The 25547-nt window shown below is 42.2% G+C and overlaps 4 protein-coding genes across 4 annotated transcripts; 3 read left to right on the top strand and 1 right to left on the bottom strand.

Moving 5' to 3' along the window:
• Positions 1–1792: 1792 nt before the first annotated feature.
• Positions 1793–5180, top strand: EAE98_010875 (uncharacterized protein; the record flags this gene model as incomplete). Its single annotated transcript, XM_038958497.1, has 7 exons — positions 1793–2573; positions 2699–3426; positions 3486–3609; positions 3662–4086; positions 4240–4574; positions 4633–4889; positions 5035–5180. The coding sequence occupies 7 exons, from the start codon at positions 1793–1795 to the stop codon at positions 5178–5180; spliced, it is 2796 nt and encodes a 931-aa protein (XP_038805157.1).
• Positions 5181–13444: 8264 nt separating this feature from the next.
• Positions 13445–15507, bottom strand: EAE98_010874 (uncharacterized protein; the record flags this gene model as incomplete). The annotated part of the gene is made up of 2 exons (XM_038958496.1): positions 13445–14236; positions 14302–15507. The coding sequence occupies 2 exons, from the start codon at positions 15505–15507 to the stop codon at positions 13445–13447; spliced, it is 1998 nt and encodes a 665-aa protein (XP_038805156.1).
• Positions 15508–16547: 1040 nt separating this feature from the next.
• On the top strand, positions 16548–17249 carry EAE98_010873 (uncharacterized protein; the record flags this gene model as incomplete). The annotated part of the gene is made up of 4 exons (XM_038958495.1): positions 16548–16658; positions 16758–16809; positions 16865–17070; positions 17205–17249. 4 exons carry the CDS (start codon positions 16548–16550, stop codon positions 17247–17249), a joined length of 414 nt encoding a protein of 137 aa, XP_038805155.1.
• Positions 17250–18059: 810 nt separating this feature from the next.
• Positions 18060–21157, top strand: EAE98_010872 (uncharacterized protein; the record flags this gene model as incomplete). The annotated part of the gene is made up of 5 exons (XM_038958494.1): positions 18060–18295; positions 18359–18648; positions 18702–18985; positions 19034–20500; positions 20573–21157. The coding sequence occupies 5 exons, from the start codon at positions 18060–18062 to the stop codon at positions 21155–21157; spliced, it is 2862 nt and encodes a 953-aa protein (XP_038805154.1).
• Positions 21158–25547: the final 4390 nt, after the last annotated feature.

The following is a 25547-nucleotide window of genomic DNA, read 5'->3' as shown; positions in this document are numbered from 1 at the left end:
CGGATCTGGGGAAAGCGTGAAGGGTGATGAAGGGCGAAAACGAGAAATAGCTGATGATGACATTGAGAGACATATTTTCTGATTTTTGGATGTGACGTGATATGATCAGATGGCGCCATTTACATTTATCCTTCCATTTTATCCTACAATACAAGTGCATCTCGATATAAACTCTCGAAACACTTCACTTGGGGCGTAATCAAAATCGGTACTTTTATCCTGATGGTTCTGATATGAATCCTGGCACCTACATGATGCTAATCCCAAACACGTGATTACGGGCAAATCATTAGGCTGAGTGAGGAAGGTATGAGGGTATCTAGATACGACGAGCACTCCATAGAAGAAGTATCGAAAGGTCGCTGATGGGGCCACTGGAAAGATAGATAGACATACCTGAAGCGATAAATTTATTTTTGGTATAAATACCCATTTTCCATATATTTTATATGTCGAGAGAAGCCCACGAAAGCGCTGCAGGCGATAGGGACATTTGGAAGAACCAACGAGAGAAGCGAAAAATTCAACCGCTTCAGTAGAAGTGCATATTTTAACTGCATACTCGGCGTTACATTGCAGCAAGAAGCGTGATAAGTTCTACTCGGTGAGCTAGATTTGGCAATCGAGAGAGCTTTTCCCATTTATTTTCACCAATGAACTTGAATGAAGGGATGGAAATCATAATAAATCATAAATATTATAGGGTTACAACTTTACAACACATCTTTTCTTCTTTTCCCACCCCTCAATTTTTGGGGCTCTGCATCGCTTCCATCCCATTTGCTTGTTTGCAATACCTAGATGCGAGATGGACAAACAAACACCGCACGATGTTCAAGTTCAACCCATCATATATCGCTTATCTCTTGGAAGGAACAATCCCTCTCTCTCCAGAGTCCAGAATACTGTCGACCTTTCGTTAGCAACTGATCTAATCGACTCAACTTACTTAAAACCGCCTAACATCGTGATACACAAATCCAGATTGCAGCATTCCACATTGTCCATCCCATCCGGTTCTTGAAGAACGTTTTGTGTATGTATGTATGTATGTATGTATGTATGTATGTATGTATGTGTGTGTGGGTGGGTGGGTAGGTAGGTAGGTAGGTGGGTGGTTGTTTATATTACATATGTACAACCAAGTGTTTCCCGTGTCCCCACGAGTCCCGGTCATGGTCATGGTCTTGGTCTTGGTCATCTCCGCATAATGCAGATAGTGCAGTGCAGACAGAACAGACCATATACACCCCAGGTCAATCATCCATCCATCCATCAGCAATCATTCATTCATTCATCATCCATTCCACCACCAGTCCACTACATCCCGTATCTATAGTGCCCTTTGCTACCCCGAAAAAAGCCAAAGCTTTTGATAAAAAGGATTTTTTTCTTCCCTTTTCCGCATTTTGCACCGCTTTTCTCATATTTCATCCAGTATCAAAGAATAGGTTATCGTTTGTGGAAATAGATAGCCTCGACAAAAGATCTTCGATCGGATCCTTCCTTCCATCCCTCCCCTCATTCTTGTAATCTCTATTCATCTATCCATCTTTCCATACATACACACATACATACATACACACACACATACATACCTACATACATACTGGCACGGTCCACGAATCCAAGGATGACTCTGGCTCGAACAGCTTCACCGCAATGCTTCTGATATTAACATTTCATTTACATTTCGAAAAAGGTCCTGGATAAGCACGCACGTACCGCACAGAATTTGAATAAACGAACAAGAGGAAAATAATACCGACAAAATACCTACTACACATAGGTCATGATTGAAAAGCCCACTCCTCAGAGGGCTCGGGCCGAGTGGCCGAATCCGATCTCACCACAAAGGGTTCGAAAGAGGCCGCAACAGCAATCGTCGCATACTCAGCGCCGTTATTACAGCCCCAGTGCCTCACCGCCTGCATCATCACACTCACACTCACATTCACCATCGTCGTCGCTCTCGTCGCGATCTAGGAGCTCGTCCTTGCGACATAATCCAAGTTACCATATCCGTCTAGATACCCGCCTAGACAGGTTAGACAGGTTCTCGCCGGCGCCCAACTTTGACTATTTTGAGTACCAGGCCGCGATCAATACCTCTCCTTCGTCGTCATCAATCATTGGACATGTCGCTGGTGTTACGACTGCTGGAGATGGAACTTTGAATTTGACGGCGCCTCACACCTCACTCCCGGATGCATCATGGCTGGCCAATTTCTCTACAGGGCCTCTGAATACCATCCCGATTAGCCCCGATGATGCTGTGAGTCCTGGATACTCGACATACATCGGAACCAATGGCGGTGCTTCATTATCGCTCCAGACCGGAGCTATGCCTGGACTTTCCATGCCATGGGATATCGTGAATTCTACTACACACCTAACTGGACCCTCGGATTTTGAAGACATTTGTATGTCAGAGGGTAACGTGGGAAGCTATGGGAGTCATGGAAGTATGGAACTGGCTTCTGCTTCTGCCGTCTCGGCCACATCCGACACATATGTTTTCCCGTTTGGATCCCCGGGAGAGTCGAGTCCATTACTTGATCTTGAGATTCCTTGTATGTAATGATTTTGCTTGCCGATCTTGTCTATCTCACATGTGCCCGTTCTGGGATATCGTGTCCGGACGTTTTTATCTTGTCTCAATCCGAGGTCAACTGCTTTGCTGACGACACTACAACAGATTATGTAAACCAAAACATGATGGTCGATCAAGCGATCCAACGCGCCGAAAACATGAATACCTCATTACCTGCTACTTCCACATTTTCCTTCGATAATGCATCTACTTCCCTAGATTGGGGGTTTAACATGTTCCCAACAGAGCCTATAGCTCCTTCAGTAGCCCCACTACTTGAAGCTCCAAACCTACTTCCGAGAGGCAGATACATACGTTCACAAAATCCCTGGAATTCGCACGATGCAAATGGCAATGTCTTCAACGAAAATCCTAACACCAACTGCGTCGCATATGAGCCCGAGCCAGCGCCGTTGAATTCCTACGAACACGAGCGATCTCCTTTATCCTATGAAACATCATCACCTGTGGGTAGCGACAGATTAATTGTAACTGCACATGGCCAACCAAGCCACGATGTGTATGGGCCAGAAGCACCAAGACCTAATTGGTTTGACGAAAGTGACACATCAACCTCTTATTCCAACACTTTGTATACTCCTTCCCATGGCTCCCCAGTATCGCACCACTCTCCACACCCACCCGGCTCGCAACCACCACTTTCACCAGACGACCCGACCCATCATTCGCATGTTTTTAGCGCGTTTACTGAGCCGCAAAAGAACAAGGTTACGAGGGGCCGTGTAAGGCCGCTAACAGAAAAAGAGAAGCGGGAGGCGAGAGATGTAAGGCAAGCGGGCGCTTGCTGGGCTTGCCATCTCTCTAAGATTAAGGTGCGCACGAGGGTACAACTATCACACAAAGAGGTGTTTTGCTAATTGCTTTTTATTAGTGCTCACCATGTTCACCTGGCTTTCCTTGCGAACAGTGTACCAGGCTTTCTGGAAAGAGAAGATTTTGCCTCTTACCATGTTTCAATGATCCAGTCGAAATGCTAGATAAGTTCTTAGTACCTGGTATGCTCTCTACGGTAGCTTTGGTGGTGAGCTCATTCTAACAAATTTATAGAAAGTCACATAAGATTGTACACAACCGAGAACACCAAGAAATTCATCTCGAGAAACGCAGAAGCATGGGGAACAGATGAGATGATAGTGCGATTGAGCTGGGGCTACCGCGTTCCGCTAAAAGTTACCGTAGTCTCTCTATCAGTACGAGGTTCGACTTCGATTTTTCGATATCAACATCAGACGTATCTCAACGCATCAGGTAGACCGACATTCACGAGAAAGAAGAGTCCACCACTTGGTATTCCGCTTATGTTGATGGAGGAGACACAGGAAGAATACGCTCGATATATTAAGAGGATTGTTCAGCATGATCTAGATGAATATGCAAGGATAGCGTATGAACCTGAGGAATCAGATATTGCGAAACGTTTGCTCAAGACAGTATGCCGGTTTTATATTGCTGGTGTGGAAGCCAATGATGAGGTAAGACATTTATCTTTCAGACGGTAGTCTTCTTGCTGCAAATTTGTCCGGTCTTGAGCGTACTCTCTTGATCTTGCACTACTGGAGTTAATTTCCGTCCAAATTGATACTCCCAACGTTTATTGTGATGGTCCTGATAGCTGACAGCCACAGTATGAACTCCTCCGCGAGGCCTTAGAAATCCACATTGCTTGCGCCATACTTGAACGAAGCTTGATCCTCGACGGCGAGTCTACAAATTTGGTAGAGGGGCGCCTGAGAGAAGATTTTCCACCAGAATCGTCTCCAAGATGTGCTTCCCGCCAGATCAAAGTAGCGTTTTTTATATCTCAACAGGAAAGAATCAAAGAAGTCCTCAGGGAATGGGGTCAAATGATGTGGACTAGCAATCGCGCAACTACAAATGAACGAAAATGGGCCATTGGATTCAGCGTCTTGCTCGTCTTGACTCTCGTCATGGACAAGACGTTAGGTCTTTCATATTGCAAGTGCGTACTTCTCCTTAATCCCGTAGTCTTAGGATCCGATGCTGATTCGTAAATGTAGTGCCGAATCCAGAATCAAACATGGTGGCAAAGAAGCAATCATTGAGCGTCATGAATTCCAAGAAAGAGTAAAAGTAACTCAGACGAACTTGTTCGAGAGATGCAAAGAAATTCTCCATTCCAAGTTCAAGACACGGAAAGGGGGTAAGGAGAGCTTCAATCCAATCCGTGACGGTGATGGTGCATGGCGTGGCAAAGTTATCGATGAAAGGATTGCCGGCTTTGTACACGACGTGAAAGGTGTGGTTCGGGATCATGGTATGTTTCTCCGTCTTTCTGCTGGCCTCTCCTCTCTTCACCGTTTCTTTCTGTGTCCGCTCGCCACCGACCGAGTTTGATTATTGGAAATTATTGTACGAAAGTGGTGATCAACCCTGAGACTAATGTTGCTTCAATCGAACAGAACCTCAAGTTCGGTCATGTAGAGTAAAGGTCTCGAAGATTCTGCGAGATGACCCATTGTCGTTGTCTCTGAAAGTCAACGAATCATCTTACACGGATGCGGCCCGGTTAGCCTGTGTATTTTTGGACGATTTTCTGGAACATTGAAAACCCTGAGCAATGGTTCTACCGGTAGATGCTAGGGATTGTTTCCCGGATCGTCGGCAAATCGATTTTGGCAGATACTGTGGGCTGGGGGTTGGGATCGGATGGCCCGATTCGGAATGGAACTGGAAGAAGTAGGATGAACTGGTCCGGTTAGAAATTCTGGAAAGGATTGCGGAGAAGACCAGGGAGTTGACTCGCGATGTATCAGGAGCGACGTATTATTTTTGTACATTTGACATGATGATCATGATTTTGATGATGAATGACAACGAGTAACGATTGGATTGGATGGGGGGGCACAAAAGAAAAAGGAGTTGGAAAAGACAAGTGGGAGGACATAATTTCTGGGATCCGATCAATGAGAACAGATTAATGACTCGAAACATAAAATCTTGATGAAGTTGCATAAAAGTGATGTAAGTGGGTGATGAGGAGGTATATAACGAGAAAAGCTTCTAGAACCAACAATACACCAAATCTAGACTTTCAGCTGAAGACAGTATAGAGTCACGATTCATGAATGATGGAGTGAATTTGCACGGCCAAGGATAGATACTCGAATTGTACCATATTGGAAACAATCGACAACTGATCAACTTCCTGCCTCATCATTGTCATTATTGCCATTGACGTGATTGACGAATGACTTGTTCAATGACATAGTGAATCTGGTGACCTCTAACCCATACAGAGGATAAAGGACAGCCAACCTCGAGGATAAAACCGCAAAAGAAAAGAATCCCTGAAGGACATCTCGGGGTGTATATTAATATTCCCTGTCGATCGAAACCCAGCAGACAGGCATGCGGAAAACCAGGGAGAAATATCGCAGACATGCTCTCGCATTTGGCTAGAGAGCGCAATCCACATTGCCTAAAAGGGGGAGATTGGTGATCTTATGGGTCGGCAGTGGGAGAGCTAGCCTGCTAAAGGTGTAGATGATGGACAGAGCAGCGTGATCGATCATGCACTTCATGGTGTGGATAGATGAGAAAAGGTACGTAGGTGGAGTGAGCAGGGGAAGCACAGATCCATACCAAGGATTGAAGGGAGATTCGATTCATTCGAATCGTTCGAGAAGGGAAAGAGAAGCAAGAAGAAGGAGAATTTCGAAACAAAAGAAGATCAAAGGGGGTTGAAAAATAAATCAAAAGAAGTTAAGAATAGTATATCGCAAAGTAAGTACGAAGACCCATCGCAATCCCAGTTCCAATGGTCCCCCCCCCATGTTTTATGAATTGAATGAGGGAATTCGGATCCACCGCCGTACCGGAAGACGGAATTCGGTGAGCGTGAGATGGATCGATCCCAATAACGAGATACCCAGGAGGTTTTAGAAGCACGAAGAAGAAACATCAACGCGTGCGTAATTGCCACGATTGAATTTGCTTTGGATTGGGGCCGGGGGGGTTGGGAAGGAGAAGGAGAAGGAACGAAGAAGGAAAAAGAAAAAGAAAAAGGCGATAGAGAAGGAGAAGGAGAAACAAGAAACAGGAAATCGAGAAACAGAGAAAAAAGAGAGAGAGACAGAGAAAGGAAAGAGAAACATGACAGGAAAAGATGTGCAACACTAAAGTGTGAGTGCCGTACAAAAACCCACAGTCTCTTTCTTTAGCAAGTACCCAGTACATTGGATACAACGGTCGCGGAATGGAAGAGGGAGGGAGCCGGGTTTGGTTTGGTTTGGTTTGGTTTGCTTCTAACTTTGAACTTGTAAGGCTTGCTTACTTTGGCCTGTGGTCGCGGATTGTGGTGCCGGACAGGGGAGATCCTGAGAGTAAATTGCACATTTCCCTTGTATAGTAAAGTGTACCAGAAATTCAATTTTTAGAAATGTTGGCTGAATATCTCTCCTATCTGGAAATAGAGAATCTTATGTCATCCACCTGACTCTTGGGGATGTGGGAATGTGGTGGTGGTGGTACCGACATTGGTGGATGATGGTCAAAATACATAGATGGCATCGCATCACGTAAGGCTGAGTTAGGAAAAACGAGGGTGGTGGGAGGGTGGATGGGTGGATGGGCGAGTGAGCGTGGTGAGTATGAGTATGATTATGATTAGATTATGCTCATGCTCATGCTCATGAGTACGAGTATATTACGAGCTGTGTGTGTTGCCAAATGTAAGATCACCATGTAAGATGCGACATGTAAGTAAGATGGATTTGTCCATTTGGCCGTTAATCCCGCCGGGGAACTCGAGATGGAAGCCATTTTGACGCAGGAACAAAAAGTAATCGTATTGTAGAAAGGGGAAATTTACGAATGAGGGTGTGTGACGTCGATGCCATCCTCATAGGAGAGCAAAAACGTGGTAAACCTTGTCATGTTCAGCCCAGCCGTAGGGATTGATTTCATCGCGACGGTAGCACTGCACTATATGGTGATGTTGGTAGATGGTAGATGATAGATGGTAAAAATGGTAGGCTGTGTTTTGCGATTACATTTGTTTTTGGTCTCGACCTGCATCAAACATGCTGTGTCATTGTTCGGTGAGCAACCTTTCTGGATTTGCAGGAACTGCTGGACTTCTGATGGGGCTCAATAATTTCATGTATCATCACGGCGGTGATAGTGTCGAGGAAAAGAAATGAATATCAAATCTGGGTTCAGTTGCATGCGAAGTGCAGATTCACGAGTTAGCATACGAGGGAGGGCATGGCACACTCCTCACCGAGATGATCGCCAGTATGATCACCAATATGAATGTGTATCACAATAATCCCCCCCAAAGGCGAGGCAGCTGGGAGAGAGGGCGTAATCCTCATGAATCATGATACTTTCCTTTTTTTCTTCTGTGTCTGTTTTCGATGCATTCCAAGATGGCCTGCGCGAGGTACTGGCTGACATGGAGGCTACACAGAAAAGTAGTTCTACGGATATGCACAGCAGATGGTGGTTGAACTGATAGACAGACAGACAGACAGGCAGGCAGGCAGGCAGGCAGGCAGGTCGTGATACTTGGGAAATCTCATTGACAGCCCGCCCCCACGGAGCACCAGAGGACCATAAGGCGGGAAGGAGATCGGATTGCTTTGTCTAACATTAGGCTATGCGATGCAAATGTGATGCTGTGATGCTGTGATGCTACTCGTATGCAATGTTGGGTGGTACACGTTAGGTTACAGTAGCAATGGAATGTGAGTAAGAATTGCCCGATCTCCCTCGGTGTCGGTGTCGGTGTCGGAGGATACGAGGAGGTATGGCATGAGTACTGCCGCAAAAGCAAAGAAACCCCCCGACCGACAAGAGAAGCGTCCATGGATTTTCCATAGAGGGCCAGATCGGATGGCTTCATGTTCATCAATGCGGACCAGCGGCACTGTAGACGCACTGTGGACCCTCAGAATGGGATCCGTACAGACTACAGAGAATGGAAAGTAATCAATCAACCCTTGACAAGAAACCTGGAACGCGACAAGGAAACGAATGGATGAAGGGATGAAGGGTCTAGAAATACAAAATGCGAAACATTAATCGATCAACCACAATTTTGTTAGAGATGATTGAAGATTATTGGACATTGAAGATCCAACATGGATCCAACACGATTTATTTGATTGATTGATATTCTCGTTTGCTCACCCTCCCTCCCTCCGTCAAACAGACACCCAATATGAAATGTCCTAGTCACAATCACAATCACAATCACAGTCCCAGTCCCAGTCCATCAGTTCCAGTCCCCCCCAGTCCCAATCCCCCAGTCATGGGCTGACGCATCTGGATTAGATGCTTTTGCTTTTACCATCGACAGAGTAGGTACCGTAGTTGGAGAGATTGGTTTGATAGATTTCCAATCCACTGTACTACCCCGTAGATTTTCATGTTTCTAGAACAAATTTCTACAGAATCTATTTAAATGATTCCTAATTTGGATACTGTGGGATTTCCCCAATAAATTGGCTGAGACTTGGTTTTGCTTTCTGGTTCCGGTATCCTCTTTTCTACTTTGGGATATTGTCTTGGAGACCGTGGGGTTCATTCAAGGGCTCTTTGGTCGATGTGTGTTCAAGATTAGCTATAGTTAGTGACAACTTACGAGTAAGTCTTCTCTTCCATCTGGGTCCTCTTCCATCTAATCCATGAATTCTGTCCCATCCAGATCAAACAAATGACTCTACCATGCATTCCTGCCCTTGCAAACTAGATCCGTTGCACTTCCTTTTCCGTAAACGTCGTCCCTTATGCCTGATATCATCATCCCAAGGCTGCAGGTATACGGTACTTTCATTGCGAAGCTAATGGTACGGTACTTCGGACCCTTTCCATAGTGTGCATACTCCCTACTCCCTAGCACCCTGGCTCAGAATGAAGAGTCAGAGCCGGCGCCTTTTGTGGCTATAATTCGAACTGATGGTTACCAACAAACATGGGGCGAACCGTGGCAAATGGAGCTGAGTGAGAATAATGATAGGTTAAGAGACGCCCTCTACCCTTGTCACAGTCACTCTCCCCTTGGATGGGCGCCAGGCAGTTAGTCGCTAAGATGTCAAAAAAAGTACCAAGGTTCATAATCTGGGACCTCTTTGAGTCGTTACAGTTAGTCAGGTTGCAAGGTTCCAGATATTCCCAGAGATTCACATTTGGGAACCTTTTTCATACGTTTCTCAACGCCGAGCCTGTAAGGTTTCTCCCAGCTTTGACTACCTCAGTCATACTTATGACGATGCTGAGTTATTGTCCCATTTGTGCCTGGAAGTGGGAAAGGCAGCCTGGATGGCCTCCTTGTAATCTTCTCCCTATCTGAACGTAGACACCGATCTACCATGGGGCTCTCAGCCACTATCCAAGCATGGCCCTATGCAGGTGTTTTGCATGTTGTTGCTATGTATAATAATATAATTGTGATATCTTCAGAAAAGACTTATATACATTAAGCTCAAGATACTTAAACCCCCAGACCCCTCTCCCCAATTCGTTTTTGTTTCAGCATTTCCAACTGCATCAAATATCAGATATAAACATCCTCCATCCCAACATACTTTCAAAGTCATTACTTTACCTTTCAAACTCATCTCATATTCAATATCATCGAACATACATAAAACACTCTCCAACCCTCAAAGACCAAGTACATCCACCAATATAATATCCATACCAACCAACACCAACAACCAACTACCTCCACCAAAAATGTCTACCGAATCCTTCCCAATCACCAGTATGTGAAATTCCTTGTTCATGAGATCCTTCTTCGGCAGTTATGTTATGGCTTACAGGATTCTCCATTCCATCTATACATGTGGTCGTTGCTAATCGTTACTCTATAGACTCCATCATGGCATTCAGAAGCCACCCAAGAGACAACGATGATGATGACCACTAAATACCTCATTATCTCTCTTGCCCGGTGTATCTACAATGGACTGAATGTTAGTATATCCTCATTTTACTTTCTCTTTTCCTCCCAATCAATTTGGTACTTTGGACACTTTCCCAATGCAGACAATTGAGTACGAAAGTTTCGGATCGTCAAGACGAGGCTGGAACCTTGAGCAAGTGCAAAAAGGTCTCAGACTCAAAGCCCTGGTCTTTTATTAGATTCTTAGTGGCCCTGAGTAGATGAAAGCTGCAAGATGTTGCAAGGTCGGAATATGCAGCCGAGGCGGTACACTGCGTCACAGTACTTCTTAGCACTTCTCTACGGAGGACTCTTTTCCTGTGACCAGATAAGCGACCCTTATCACATTCATCAGCCACTTCACTACCTACAAGCAACTCACAAATGCCCCTTTTCGCAATTGATTGTATAGTCGATTGCAATTGGATTCCATTGCACTGCATTGTCATCTGTTGCCCCGAGATGCCCTCGTTGCCCCAAAATGCCCTTCCCACTTCATTACTCTTGGAAGAGAATAAGTAAACAGGGCTCAAGGGGGCATACGGGGCATACGGGACATCAGGGACACAAGAGGATAAGTGTCAAAGAAGCAGAAACTCAAAAGCAACAAATATTAATTTTGAAGATCTGAAAAACAAATTAAACTAATTAAAATCTTATCAATAGATAATCCCGAACTTCACCATGTAGTCAACAATCTCAAAGCCCCCCCTCGAATTTCGATCACGAGTACAACATCAAATTAAAGATCGTATTAGACACACACCAGGCATCATTACCTCACCGACCTCCCCGACCTCACCCCCACACCGAAACGAAACGCAACGATATCAGATTCGCAAAACCACAAAATCCCTACTTCCAATAGCCATAGCCCATTTTCAGCCTTGCTCTCGCGACCGAAGTCTTCAATTCTTTCATTTTCCCCATCGATATCCCTCCCGTCAGGTTCCCCCTCAGCCCCTCCAGATGGATTGTCTCTCTGCACCGCAGACGAACTCAGCACGTACCGAGTACCAAAAATCCACAGCACAGTAAACTCCCTGGAGTGGCTCAGCACAACAACATCACATCATCCAACGTTCAGCCCGGACCCTGCGACTTAGGCTGCCCTCTCTCCATGCAAACTCTCACCAGTCTTCTCACATCCTCGCTCTTCCCCGATGGAGAATGGAAAGAAGCGTGTCATCATTACTCACGATGCGTCGCCGTTAAAATCTCCACCATGCCCAAGATCATGTACGACGGCATATGAAGCATTTCGCGGATGCATTTAGAAATGACTCCTTCCTCGAAATAGACGAGCTGGATCCCGGGGGCTGACATTTTCTCTTGGACCCCGTCCTTTTCGTCCTCCAACACTATGGTCAGGATACGATGAATGTATCAACGTTATTTTCCTTTGGGCGTTTTTGATTGGGAACACTGGGACTTATTTACTTTAATCATCTTTTCTGGAGTCATTCGGCAGCGAGCGAGCGAGCGAGCGAATCGTTTTTTTAGAATAATTTCCTTACACCACCACACCCCCCCTTTTCCTTTGTTTGTTTGGGTACATCAGGAGCTTGGAAGGACGGATAAACGGTTATAGAATTGGTGGGACATGGATATGGATATGGAAAGCGACTCTTACAACGTTAGCTCTCGCGGGCGCCCTCAAAAACTGTTTTTGGGTGGAGTATTTTCTCACTCTCTTATCTTACGACGACAAAGTCTGCAGGATGTGTTTCCTTTTCGCTATGTCTTATTAGTTTCCTTCCAAAAGAAGAGTCGCAAGATCAAATGGGAGGATTTATGTATTTGTAATAGACATTCCTATCTTGTTATTGTAATGCCCTTTAGGTATTACTGTATATCAATCAAAATCATGTTAATCAAATTAAATCTTACTGAATGATCGAATTATGTTTTGATTTTGACGATTGAGTTTTACTTTTACCTTTGCGCGGTGCTAATAAGAGCTCGGAGCGCCTGCCCCTTCATCATCTCGCCAAATTTCGTGGGGATGGAAAGGCCTAATTTCTACATGCATGACGACTGGAATATCTTCTAATGTGATGCATTAGACTGAACAACTTTCTTGCACACAATTCAATCACATGTTTCAACTCAACATATTCACTTCAGCACTGTTCACTTCAGCACTGTTCACTTCAGCACTGTTCACTAAGCACCATGCATTCCATTACCACGCACTCCATTACCATCCCATCCTCGTTTCTACCCCAACCTCCCTTTCACTAGAGAAGCTCAAGCTTCTTTCTCAAAAACATCAGACCGCAAACTACTCAGGTCCAGGCTTACCTATATCTCCTACCTAGGTACCTAGGTACTTATCCAAGACAACAGAATTTCTCACCTTAGAATCACGAGTCGGAGGTCTTACAGCCTATGCAGGTGTTATGTAGAATTTATTTCCTTGACTGTTTCACCTTACTGTGCTGTTACACTTTTTTCTCTCGAAAGAATGAAATACCAAGTAGACAAGAGTTATATCTCGTGACATCCTATCAGAAAAAGACGATATCGAAAAAGGTATATCTTCATGTCATGGAGTAAATTAGGTATATTTGTATAATATGATAATAAAGGCCGTCTCGAGATATCAGCTATTTCTCTTTTTGTCCATCTCTTATCTCATCTCCTTCCTATAAGAAAGTAAAATGTACTACAACCTCCAGCTTTCATCAAAATACTCTCCTCTCATCCCTATCGTCGGCCACCGCCAGCAGTGACTGCGATTCGATGATTCATTTGTATTATCCTCTCTTCTGCTCACCTCATATATTCTTCCAAAATAATACAATATTAAGTACAAGTATGATCCCACCATGGTAACATAAAAATGCAAGGAAAATAGGTATCTAGCGTCAGTGCAAAAGTCAAAAAGTGTTCCCGTCCAGAACACCCAGCCAAACTCCTCAAGTCGTCCGTCTCAAAGATGTAGGTCCTTGAAACCCTTCCCCTTCCGTATTATGAACGTTTTGCATTTCCATATTATTTCCTCCATCTTGAAATTCCTTATTGATAGGCGCCGTTCGTTTTCCCCTTCGCTCGCCAAATCTTTGATCGCCTTCTTCGTATTTCCGTTTGAAATTTAAGTAGGTTGGAGGTCGGGGTCGACAAAGTACAGCAATCCAGTTACTAACAAAACTTCCCTGGGTAAATGGACGATGACGATCTTTCTTGATGAATTTGTGTGAATTGAGATATTCTCTTGTTGTCTCACCTCGACCCATAAGGAAGAAATGATACACCATCAGTGCGGCTGGGTATGGTGTAGCGAGGAGGCCATAAATGAACATTGCAAAGGGGACTCTCCAATGACTTAGCGAGGCACCGAATGAAATATCTTGTTGATGCCCGTAAACAATAATCTGGGCTATACTCGCACCTAGGAGGTATGTCCCAAGAAGTGTACCCGAAGTCACAAATACGAAAAAGTAACGATAGTTTCGACGCCCGACACAATTATTTAACCAGACACAATGATGATCCTGTGTCTCGATACAATTATCACAAACTCGACAATGGTGCCCTCTAGGTGGTCGCCAAATGTTACAAGTCTTGCAGTATTTCGTAGGCACTTCCATTGCATTTGTGCTAGATTGGGCCGATTTGATCATAGTCCAATCATTTTGAGTTGGCGCCAGTCGAAGAGGATCTTCATCCTCCTCTGCGGGAGGCATTGGGTGTAAATTCCGAGGTAAAATCTAGCAATATTAGCTTTGATCAGATAAATTTTACAGGTGTTGAAAGCGCGCTTGCAAGTACTCACTCCAGGATCAGACACAGAAGCATGTATGAAAGAGGACATGCAAATGTAAAAAATGTAGGCGTACACAACAGGCACCGCAGGAGAAACATGGTGCCATAAAAACGGGGCTGAGAACACAAAAAACAGGATTGATGGAACTACAACAAACAATCCCGTGGCAATGTTGATGGGTCTGTGCCGAGTATTTTGCAGCCTACCTCCCCAGCAAAATACCGTGTTACCTGTGAAATATTGATGATTTTTACCAAGGTTTGGAGTTTGCATGTTCCTGTTTTGCGCATCCGCAGGAGTAAATCCTGGTGAAGAAGCAGCAGACGAGAGCTTTTCTCGGCCTTGATTGCTACGACTCGGACTGGGGCTTCCAGCAGGTCCATCGTTTCTTGTAGGCATCAAAAAATTGGAATGAAATGACCGTGGAGATTTGGGAGTCGAAGTGCCGTTTTTGTAACCTTTATCTGTGTTAAGACTCAGTCCTTTCGTATTCGCTGGACCTTTCTGCAAGGGCCGGACACTATCTGCGAAACTTCCAGCTGCATGGCCATGCGTAGGACTTGTGTTTGCGGTACCTCTATCCACTGTTCCTAGCTCCGTCACTTCGGTACCTCGAGATGGTGGCAGAGGTAAGTCTGCATCTTCGGTAATGATTTGCTGGGGTATAGTAATATTCGAATGTACGCTCTGCCTCACACTACCTCCATCCAAAGAGCCATCTTCACCAAATCCTTGCTGTATAAGTGTAACTGGTCGAGATCCTCCTCGTTGCGCTTGGAGTCTCTGAGAACTCATCGGGCGGAAGAAAGCATGGGCACTTAGAGATGGTACGTGAGTCTTGCTTGTAGAGCTTGGAGGTCGTCCTGATGTGCTCCCTCGTTGCGCCATTATTCCTGGGATATAGCCTCTTCGAGCTGGGGCAGCTTGTCCAAACGTTCCTCTGGAAGAAACAGCCGTGACTCCTGTGCCTGGCCTTGAGGTTCCATCTCCAGTCTGTATGCTGTGGCGCTGGCTTAATCGTTGACTTTGCGAAACTGGGCCGGAAAAGGTATCTGTATTATCTCCATCTTCGGAAGCTATATCGGTCATTCGCGATGATAAAACGCTCGCGCCATCTCCGATTTCTGAAGGCGCAAGGTGTGGGTTGGGAAAGGTGTGATTGTCGTTATCTGTGGAATGAAGGAATTTGGACGAAGAATTGTCCCGGGAAGTCATTTCGTATATCAAAATCGGTCCTCCAAAAGAATTCTTCTCTCTGTCATGTCAACACGAAGAATGGTAGTCGGTCGCACAATAATAGAAGTGAAGGTCGTGTGCCGTGAGCCAGTTTGCAAGTTGGCGAGAAGCGCTTCAAGAATTAATTTTATTAAATATCTACTCTGGCTGTGTGTGATGGTATTGAGGAATATAAAAAGGTGGATGCCGAGATAAAAGGACTGGCTCGAGATTGGGTAGGGAATAAAAAGGTAAAAGAGGTTAATTTTAAGGAGAGTGAGAATGGGATCTTAAGTTTCGATCTTAATAGTAGGGTTCAAGCATTACATACTGCAGTGTAAAGTAGGAAAGTGGTGAAGTGAGGCGTTGAAGAAGAAAATAATTAAAGTTACAATTTACAAGGAGTGTAGAGTGCGGGAGTAGAAAGCTCTCGAGTTGGTGTGAGTGTATGTACGTAGGTACGTAGGAGCGTAGGTAGACTGGTGGACAGTGGACAGGTTAATAGCGAAGTAACGCACGGGAGCAGAAGAAGAGGAGAAGGTTTGTAATACCGGCCGCCGTTGTGTTGTTTTTGGAAAGAGAGGGGTCCAAGCGTCGGGAGGGATTGAGAGTGAAGTCTGCTTTCCGCTTTGAAGCGTGAGAAGTGGGAAATGGCTGATATCAATTGGGAAATGAAGATTCATGGACAGCTGGGAAAAAGGGTGATGGTGATATGATGGATTAAGATTGAACATTCATACATACCTAGGAACACATGAAGCTATCCTCGTATAGCCAGTCCATCAGAACATTCTCTTTATATATAATTTTTCTGCAAGGAAAGAGAAGCATTCACTCCCACCAAGCTTCAATTGTACAAAAGTTGGTACATTGGGGACCTCCACCAATCAAACATTGCATATTCTCGACCATCGGCACGTGACGTTGGTGACATAATCCGTGAACATCTTCCGCCAAAACATCTTGGAAATCGCATCGTACCATTCCTAGGATAGATTATTGCTCACCCGCGATACAACATCACACCCACTACTTTCGAAATGTCCGCACAAGCAGCAGCAAGAGTCGGCGCACAAGCAGCCAAGTCTGCAGCAAAATCTGCAGACAGCCATGTTCTTAACAAGGGCGCAAAGAGAGATCCCGAACTCTACGTGAGTGAAACTACACAACGCATCTGGCTTTACTGTAGTCCTATTCGTTCTCCGCTTTAGATGCTCCCCGAAGATTTGACTAATCCAGATTTTGCGCAGGTTCTCTTCGGTGTCATGGCCGGTGCCTTTGGTTTGGCCGGCTACTACTTCGGTGAGATCATTTTCTTCGACCGGTACTGAGCATTCCAATTGACTTGTGTTATCAGGTGGTAAACCCACTTCAGCTACCTCAGAAGCTAAAGTAAACGTCGCTCCTGGTACCATGCCATGGCAGACTGAGAGCTCCAAAGGCGATGCCGCCAGACAGGACTTCAAATACCAATACCACCCAGCCGGTGACCCAAGAAACCCACCAAAGGACGCACCTAGCGCATTGCACAGCGTTATTGTTCCCAATGTTAACTTGCCAAAGGTAGGTTTCTTCTCCCCATCTATCCAGCTCACAGAATACCAAGGATTATATACTCCTGTTCACATACGCGTGCCATTGCCGGAGTCTCCTAGGTTCTTATATGCTCTATATCTATACTAACATACTGTCTCCAGGAGCTACACGAGAAATACAACAAGTGGGGTAAGGACGGATATTAGATCAGAGGAACAAACGCAGATTGTGGTGGGGGTGGTTGCAAGACTAGACAGAGTTGTACATAAGCGGAAGAGGTTATTTGCTGCATTGAACTCTCATTGTTAGACTTGGGGACAACTTTCTGATTTGCGTAATCGCTTAGATGGAACTTTCGTGAAATGTCAAAATCTTTCCAAAGCAATTCGTTCGTAGACAACTAACCCTTACATCCCATGTCCCATGCCTATCGATGATCAGTAAAATTCGTGGTTGCGAAGATTGTTACATCAAGCATTCACATCACTACGGATACACCTGGGCATAATATATAATATATAAAGTTCAGCCTTACGAAGACGTTCCACCAAATGTTTTACAATAGCTTTGGCACAATGTGTAAGGATTTTCCAAAGTACTTCTTGATAGATATATATGTACTGAAGCTAGTTGTTGTTTTTGTGAAAAAGCGCATTCATCTTATGGGAACTCACATGTTCGAAATTAGACAAATGGTCAGATTGGAAAGGCTGAGGCTGAAAATTTGATTGATTGATTGGTGAAGTTTATTAATAGAAAAGGCTACACTCGCGTCACTCTAAACCATACCTGGCCCTTTCCAAAAAGTTCCCCCTTACGACTTACTTCCCAATATTAACAGGCGACTTGTCCTCCAACCTCGATGCCGTACTTTTAGTCCTTTACCATTAATTTTTCTTTACACTCTTTCCGGCAATACAATCAATTCGAGCTTGCTGGTTTAATTCTTCGGGAATTTGGGCTTTTAGAAGCTCCTTGGATTTATAGAGCTTCTTGATTTCCATCTGAAGTGCACTATGGCACGTACTGGAAAATCCGTGCACGCAGATGTCGCAAAGGGCTCGAGAAGCCCTTCAAGGCAACCTGTTACCAAGAGATCGACAGATTATACCTCTGAAGGGGTTAAAGATCAAGATGTCTTCCTCCTCCCTGGCTCCGACTTTCAGGTCATGACCGTCCTAACACTATTGGGTGCTGTCGTCAGACTTTTCCGCATCTACCAACCAAGCAGTGTGGTGTTCGATGAAGTTCAGTAAGTCGTCATGCTGCAATTGGTTTTTGACCCTAGAACAAGCACTTACACTTATTATTATAGCTTTGGTGGTTTCGCCTCGAAATACATAAAGGGTAAATTCTTCATGGACGTACATCCTCCTTTGGCTAAACTATTGATTACACTTGCGGGATATTTGGCTGGATTTGATGGGGAATTTGACTTCAAAGATATCGGAAAGGATTATGTCGAACCAGGTGTACCATATGTTGCTATGCGATTATTACCAGCTATCTGCGGAATCCTCTTGGTTCCTACCATGTTCTTAACTCTCAAGGCCGCAGGTTGCAGAACCATGACATCTGCTATGGGAGCTGGATTCATTATATTTGGTGAGTCAAATTCTGAAGCATCTTGCTTTCAAGAGCTAGACTAATATCTTCAGAAAACGGATTACTTACTCAAGCACGTCTAATTCTCCTCGACTCTCCTCTCATGATCATGACAGCCATGACAGCGCTTGCATTCACATCTTTCACAAATCAACATGAACAAGGACCTACGAAAGCATTTGGACTGAGCTGGTGGTTTTGGTTGGTTATGACGGGATTTGGTTTGGGAGCCACCGCCAGTGTCAAATGGGTTGGACTTTTCACAATTGCTTGGGTCGGTAGTCTTACTGTATTGCAACTGTGGGTTTTGCTTGGAGATGCAAAAACTGTCACACCGGTAAGAGCCCTTCATTCTAACAAATTTGTCAAATATTGACAACTACAGCGCATTTTCGCCAAGCACTTTGTAGCACGAATCTTTTGTCTTATTATCATTCCACTTACATTTTATATGGCCATGTTTGGCATCCACTTCTTATGTCTGGTTAACCCAGGAGACGGTGATGGATTCATGAGTTCCGAGTTTCAAGCAACTCTTAACTCGAAGTCCATGCAAGATGTTCCCGTAGATGTTGCTTTTGGAAGTCGAGTTAGCATCAGGCATCACAACACTCAAGGAGGATATCTACACTCTCACAATCTTATGTATCCAACTGGTAGCAAGCAACAGCAGATTACATTATACCCTCATAAAGACGAGAACAATATCTGGCTCTTGGAGAACCAGACTCAACCACTTGATATCAATGGACAACCAATCAACGGATCATTGGCTTGGGATGCTTTACCTGAACCAAAGCTCATTCAAGACGGTGATGTCATCAAGCTATACCATCAACCTACACATCGTCGCCTCCATTCTCATGATGTTCGACCGCCAGTTACCGAGGCAGATTGGCAAAACGAGGTGTCCGCTTATGGTTACGAAGGGTTCGAAGGCGATGCTAACGATTTCTTCCGTGTCGAGATCATCAAGAAAATGTCCGACGGGGAATTGGCTAAGACTCGCTTACGAACAATTCAGACCAAGTTTAGACTTGTTCATATTATGACTGGCTGTGTTTTGTTCTCACACAAAGTCAAGCTTCCTGAGTGGGCGTCAGAGCAGCAAGAAGTCACATGCGCTAAGGGTGGAACTCTACCCAACAGTGTTTGGTATGTTGAGCAAAATGAACATCCTCAACTCGGAGCAGACGCGGAGAAAGTCAACTACAGGAATCCGGGTTTCTTTGGCAAATTCTGGGAGCTCAACAAAGTCATGTGGCACACAAATGCTGGTTTGGTTGAATCTCATGCTTGGGACTCTCGTCCTGATTCTTGGCCTATCCTCAGACGTGGTATTAATTTCTGGGGCAAAGACAATCGTCAAATTTACCTCATTGGTAACCCTGTAATTTGGTGGAGCTCGACATTGGCTGTTGTTTTGTTCGTAGCCTTTAAAGGACTTGCCATTCTCCGTTGGCAAAGAGGGTTCAGAGATTACGATAACCCAGTTTTCAAGCGATTCGACTACGAAATTGGAACATCTGTTCTTGGGTGGGCTTTCCATTATTTCCCATTCTACCTGATGCAGCGTCAACTTTTCCTTCACCACTACTTCCCCGCACTATATTTCGCCATCATCGCGTTGTGTCAGACTTTTGACTTTATCACTGCCCGTGTTCCTGGTATTGGTTTGCGTGAACGTCCTTTCATTGGAAGGATTGGCGCGGTTATCTTCCTAACCCTTAGCATTGTTGTTTTTGCTCTCTACTCTCCATTGGCATACGGCAATCCATGGACACAATCAGCCTGCAAACAAGTCAAACTTTTCGAAAAGTGGGACTGGGACTGCAATACTTTCTTGAATGATGTAAGTTTAATTTCATTTTATTCACGACTATTTCTAGTTTGTGATATTGAGAACATGCGCTAATCCTTTTAGTACTCTGATTATGCAACTCAATCAATCAATGCGAATGTCGACGTCCACAAGACAGACTCGCCATTGATCCCAACCAATGCTGCTGAAATCCCAGCACAGGCTGGGGCTGGCGAGCAGAAACCTCTTGTAGAACAAGAGAACGTCTCAGGAGCACCAGAAGGGAAACCAGAAGGCTTGGTCTCTCCACCGCCAGCTGCCCCTGTCGCTAGTCATAGCATTGTTTCCCGCGAGGAGAAGGTTGAATATAGAGATCAAGACGGCAATATCCTTGATCCCGAGGCGGTAAAGTCTCTCGAAGGAAAAGTCAGCTTCAAGACCAGATATGAAACCAGAACTCGCATGGTGGATGCGCAAGGCAATGAGATCAACCCACCTGAGGATGACGCAGTTGGAGTCGCACCACCTCATCCAGACGTAGAAGGTTCTGACCCTCAAACTGTCGGCCAAGCAGAGCCGGATGTCCAGGAAAAGCCAATGGCACAACATGACGTGCAAGCTGATGAGAGCAAGGAGCAAAGCATTGAGAAATCTGATGGCGGAGCTGCTAAACCTGCTAGTGAAGGGAACGAGGCGACTGCAGTTTAGGGTTTTCATTTCTTTTGTCATGTCTAGAAATCACAGGAGACAGCAGGGAAAATATTCGGCCCAAATGGCCCTTGTAACATAGAACACATGTGACAGCAATTCTATTAATCTAAAATGAAAAAATTGTGCACTACTACTGAGGCCGATTTGAATCATTTGGCATAAACCTCAAAAATAGATTTTTGCCTGAGCTTAAATCGTATTTAGAATTTAGTAGTATGTTTTTATACTGAAATATTCAATTCAGTATATAACCTCAAAGGAATTAATAAAATAAAAGAAAAAAAGGAAATCCTATTAATTAGAATTCAAGGAATCGATAGATATAATTATTTTTGAATTATCTCAAAAATTGAAATTTATATTCAATATAGAAATATTCTAATAAATTTCAAAAAAGATTAAATTTCAATATTCAATTTCTTATTCTTTAAATATTATTAAATTGAATAGAAATTTCAATTTTTGAGGTAATTCAAAAAGAATTATATTAATTGATTCCTTGAGTTCTAATTAATAGGTTTTTCTTTTTTTCTTTTATTTTATCAATTCCTTTAAGGTTATATACTAAATTTATCGTAGGTTATGAGTAGGTATATAGGTATAGAGTTTATATAGAATATAAGAGGGATTAGACTAATATTAGTCTATTATAGGAAGCTGACTCAGTTTAACAACTAAAAAGTAATGAAAACACGTAATATTTAGGAATCTGTATTGTGGTATTGAATTTCTTATCCTATATTAAGAGGGAAAAAGCCTATATTATATACCTTTTTCATTCTAATCTAGCTTTCCGCTTTCGTTTATCTCTCGTAGTGTTAGAGTAGATAATAGCAATGAATCAACTAGGTGTAATGTAGCACAAAGACTTTTCATTAATCCTTCTAAACTATGAAAATTCTACAATTTATAATTGTGCGCGGGTTAGCATCGGCCCGAAGTAGCCCTGCAGGGGCTACTCACGTGCTCTTGCCAGTCCTTATACGGATTGATTATAATAAAACCCCTTATATTGCATGTCGCATTCCGAGATATGTATATTTACCTCCCGAACTCGGTTCGTGTAATACAAAAAAATGGAATGCCGAGTGATCATGTTTATGCTGTATGCTAAAAAGAAGTAAGAATGTTATAAAGCTATAAACAATTAATAAACAATATTTCAATATGTTTATTATTTTCATTAACAGATTACCAAAGGTTTTATAAGTTTTTTCCAATTTCCTGAATTCGTTTCCTTTTTTAGTAGATTATTTTTTACTACCTTTTCACTAATCCTTGTTTTATCATAACTGCCCCTCAACCTATCAGTTTTTAGGCGATTGCAGTTCGGTCTGTAGTAAATTCTACTGGTTTGATTATCCCTATATATCTTTATTGCTTCAAGTATATTGTGTCTTTTGCTTTCAAAGATTTCTGTTATTATAATAAGGGTCCTTATGCTAAGTGTAGTTACTATTATATCCAGAAAAAGATTTGCTAATCAGTGCTTCCTCGATATATTCCCGATATCAATTTGTTATATCAAATCCAAGCTTTTTGATAGACTACTTTTGCTGGTAGTCAAAAGGAAGAGAATGCCGAGATTGTAATGGTATATCGAAATGAGCACTATGTCAGGAGTGTAGAAGCCTTTTTGTAAAAGAAGAATAAGCAGAGTGGTATTAAAAAACCAGAGTTATTCGAGGTATTATTTCTGCTTGTTATAAAGAAGTTGGATCGAATAAACAATCTCATGGAGTGCCTTGTAGATTTTTATCAAATTATTATTGGTTACTTTTTGTTTTCCTATAATAGTATTCAACTGACTTTTTTAGATTTTAGAATAATTTATTTATACTGGATGCTGCTATTCCAGATTTCATTATAAGACTAGTAACTGTAATAGATTCAGATAATGAGGGCGATTTCATAGCTTCAATTGTTCATTCCTATACTATCAATGTCCCCACTCTGCCTCTTGCTCCCCCAGAAGGTAAGGCTCCGGGTGCTGTGAACATACTAACTGGTTCGAAGAGTCGCATCTCTCTTCATATCAATATTTAATCGTTATTTCGCTCCTGTTCCCATACTCATTCTTTTATACCCAAGAAGAATCGTCTTAGGTATTCTGATAAATCCCTTTCTGATTTTAGTAGCAACAAAGAGAACAACCTTTTTCTCTATTAGATTATCGATACCCCTCAACATTCTGATGTTCCCTGTATTTCTAAAGATGATATTAATATTACTACCCCTCAGGTGAAAAAGCATACTGTTAGAAATTCGATAGCTTCTGCTTGTCGATCTGCCACCAGAAATTCGGTTATCCAAGCCATCCTTTCTCCTTGTAAAGCTTTCCGTGTAGTTTCGAAACAAAAGGCAATATTAATTGCTGCTAATTCCCTTTCTGATTTTCGATATCGGAACACTAGTACTTCGCCAAAAACTAAAGCTCTTCGCATGAGTCGTTCCATCTATATTAAAAAATCTGATATTATTACGAGTTCTCCTGAAAGTGTTCGATCCTGTAAATACCTGCAGGTTACTGATAACCTATCAATAAAGGTTTGAAAGTCTAGTAAAGCTCTTATAAAAATGAAGAAAAAGGAAAATATAAATAAAGATAAAATAAATATACTTTCGGCAGATAAGGATAAGTAAAGCGATAGCAATATAAATAATACTATCTTTAGGGTTCTCCTCTCTATACCAAATCTTCTTGATATATAAGGTAAAAGAATTAATTCTTATTATAGGATCTTCTCAATATACTAATGTAGCAATACCTTTACAACGGCATCCTTGTATTAATTAAAAACATATTCTTGCTAGAAATAAGACTTTATGGAAGGAATAGTAATAATCTCATTAACCGAATATCAATAAAGATTTAGATAATATCAACCCTAATATTCATAAATTAAAGCCTGAAGTATTCCAAAAATGTTAGGATAAGTTGATATATTTGGTAATAGTATATAGTATACCGGCGAGTGAAGAGTTATGTCCTTGTTCTTATCAGGATAGAAAGAAGTGAAAAAAGGAATGTTGCGAACAACTTCGTATTACTAGTGGTTTGCTTATAAGTACACAACAGAACCCTATTATCTTGTAGCTTTTTTTCTTTTTTTTTTTGAGCTATATATTAATAGTTCTCTTCTTTTATTGTATTTTTCCAATACTTCTTTCGCATTATCGAAATCGCAGGGGGCTTCCCACATATCTTCCGCTAGTTGATAGTTTTTTTATTGGATTAGATATTGAATACTTTTGTCTCTTTTTCTATATACTATAATCTTCTCCACTTCGTATTCCAAATGATTATCTATCTCCTCTGATAGCAATAGGTTAGCGATACCCTGTCATTCATGCCATAATTCCAATAGAAAAACATAAAAAATATTGTGAATCTTATAAATAAATAATAGCTTGAATTTATATGTTTGACCATTGGTTTTTATACCTATTACTTGAAAAGAACTTATAAACCTATCCGAAAACTTCTTTTTGAATTGAAGTTACTTGATATTTCAAATACTTAATATCACTTTATCTCCAATATTATATTGTTAGATTATCATGCTATCTGTATCCTTTGACTTTCGGTTTATAGCTGTTTGCTATAGTTCTCTTAATTTTTCCTTTTCTTCATTGAGAGAAGCAATTCGCTTATATGCTGCTAATGCTTTTCCTATAGCATCAATATCCTCGCCGATATAATGGAATATTAATAGGAATCTATACATCGCTTGGAATAGGCTTGTGTTTATTGTACTATATTATATAGCATTATAAGTGAATTTTGTAAATAGTAGTAATAAAGATTAATTGTTTTGTTGGTAATTAGAATAATAATTGATATAGTAAATCAGATTTTAATTCTATTACTCTATTTGCTTATTGGTTTGAGGGTGAAATGTAGTAAACAACTTGTATTGTATTTGCAAATAAAAAAGAAAACTATTTTAAAATTTATTTATAAACTGTAATCCCCTATCTGACACGATACCTTCCGATACCCCGAAATCCTTAAATATACTCTGTATCAATATTTGAGTAAGTTTTGGTGAGGTAATTGTTTTATTAACGGGTACATATCGGGCAAGCTTTATGAACCTATCGATAATTATTAAAACTGTATTATATACATGCTTACCTAATTTTGATAGGGATAGATTTGTAATGAAATTTATAATTATCTCTTTCTAAGGTCTATAAGGAATAAAGAAAATCTATAATTTATTATAGAGCTTATATTTTTTGATAATGATATACTAGTATATTGTATATATTTTAATATATGTTTTTATATCCTTTCTTATTGAAGACTAGAAATATTTAAATCTCAAGATTTCTAAAGTTTTAGAGATACCCCAATATTTATCTATAGGATTATTATAATAAA

Source organism: Botrytis deweyae (genome assembly GCF_014898535.1).
Source record: "Botrytis deweyae strain B1 chromosome Unknown BDEW_041, whole genome shotgun sequence".
Taxonomy (NCBI): Eukaryota; Fungi; Ascomycota; class Leotiomycetes; order Helotiales; family Sclerotiniaceae; genus Botrytis; species Botrytis deweyae.
This window is presented reverse-complemented; position numbering and strand designations above follow the sequence as displayed.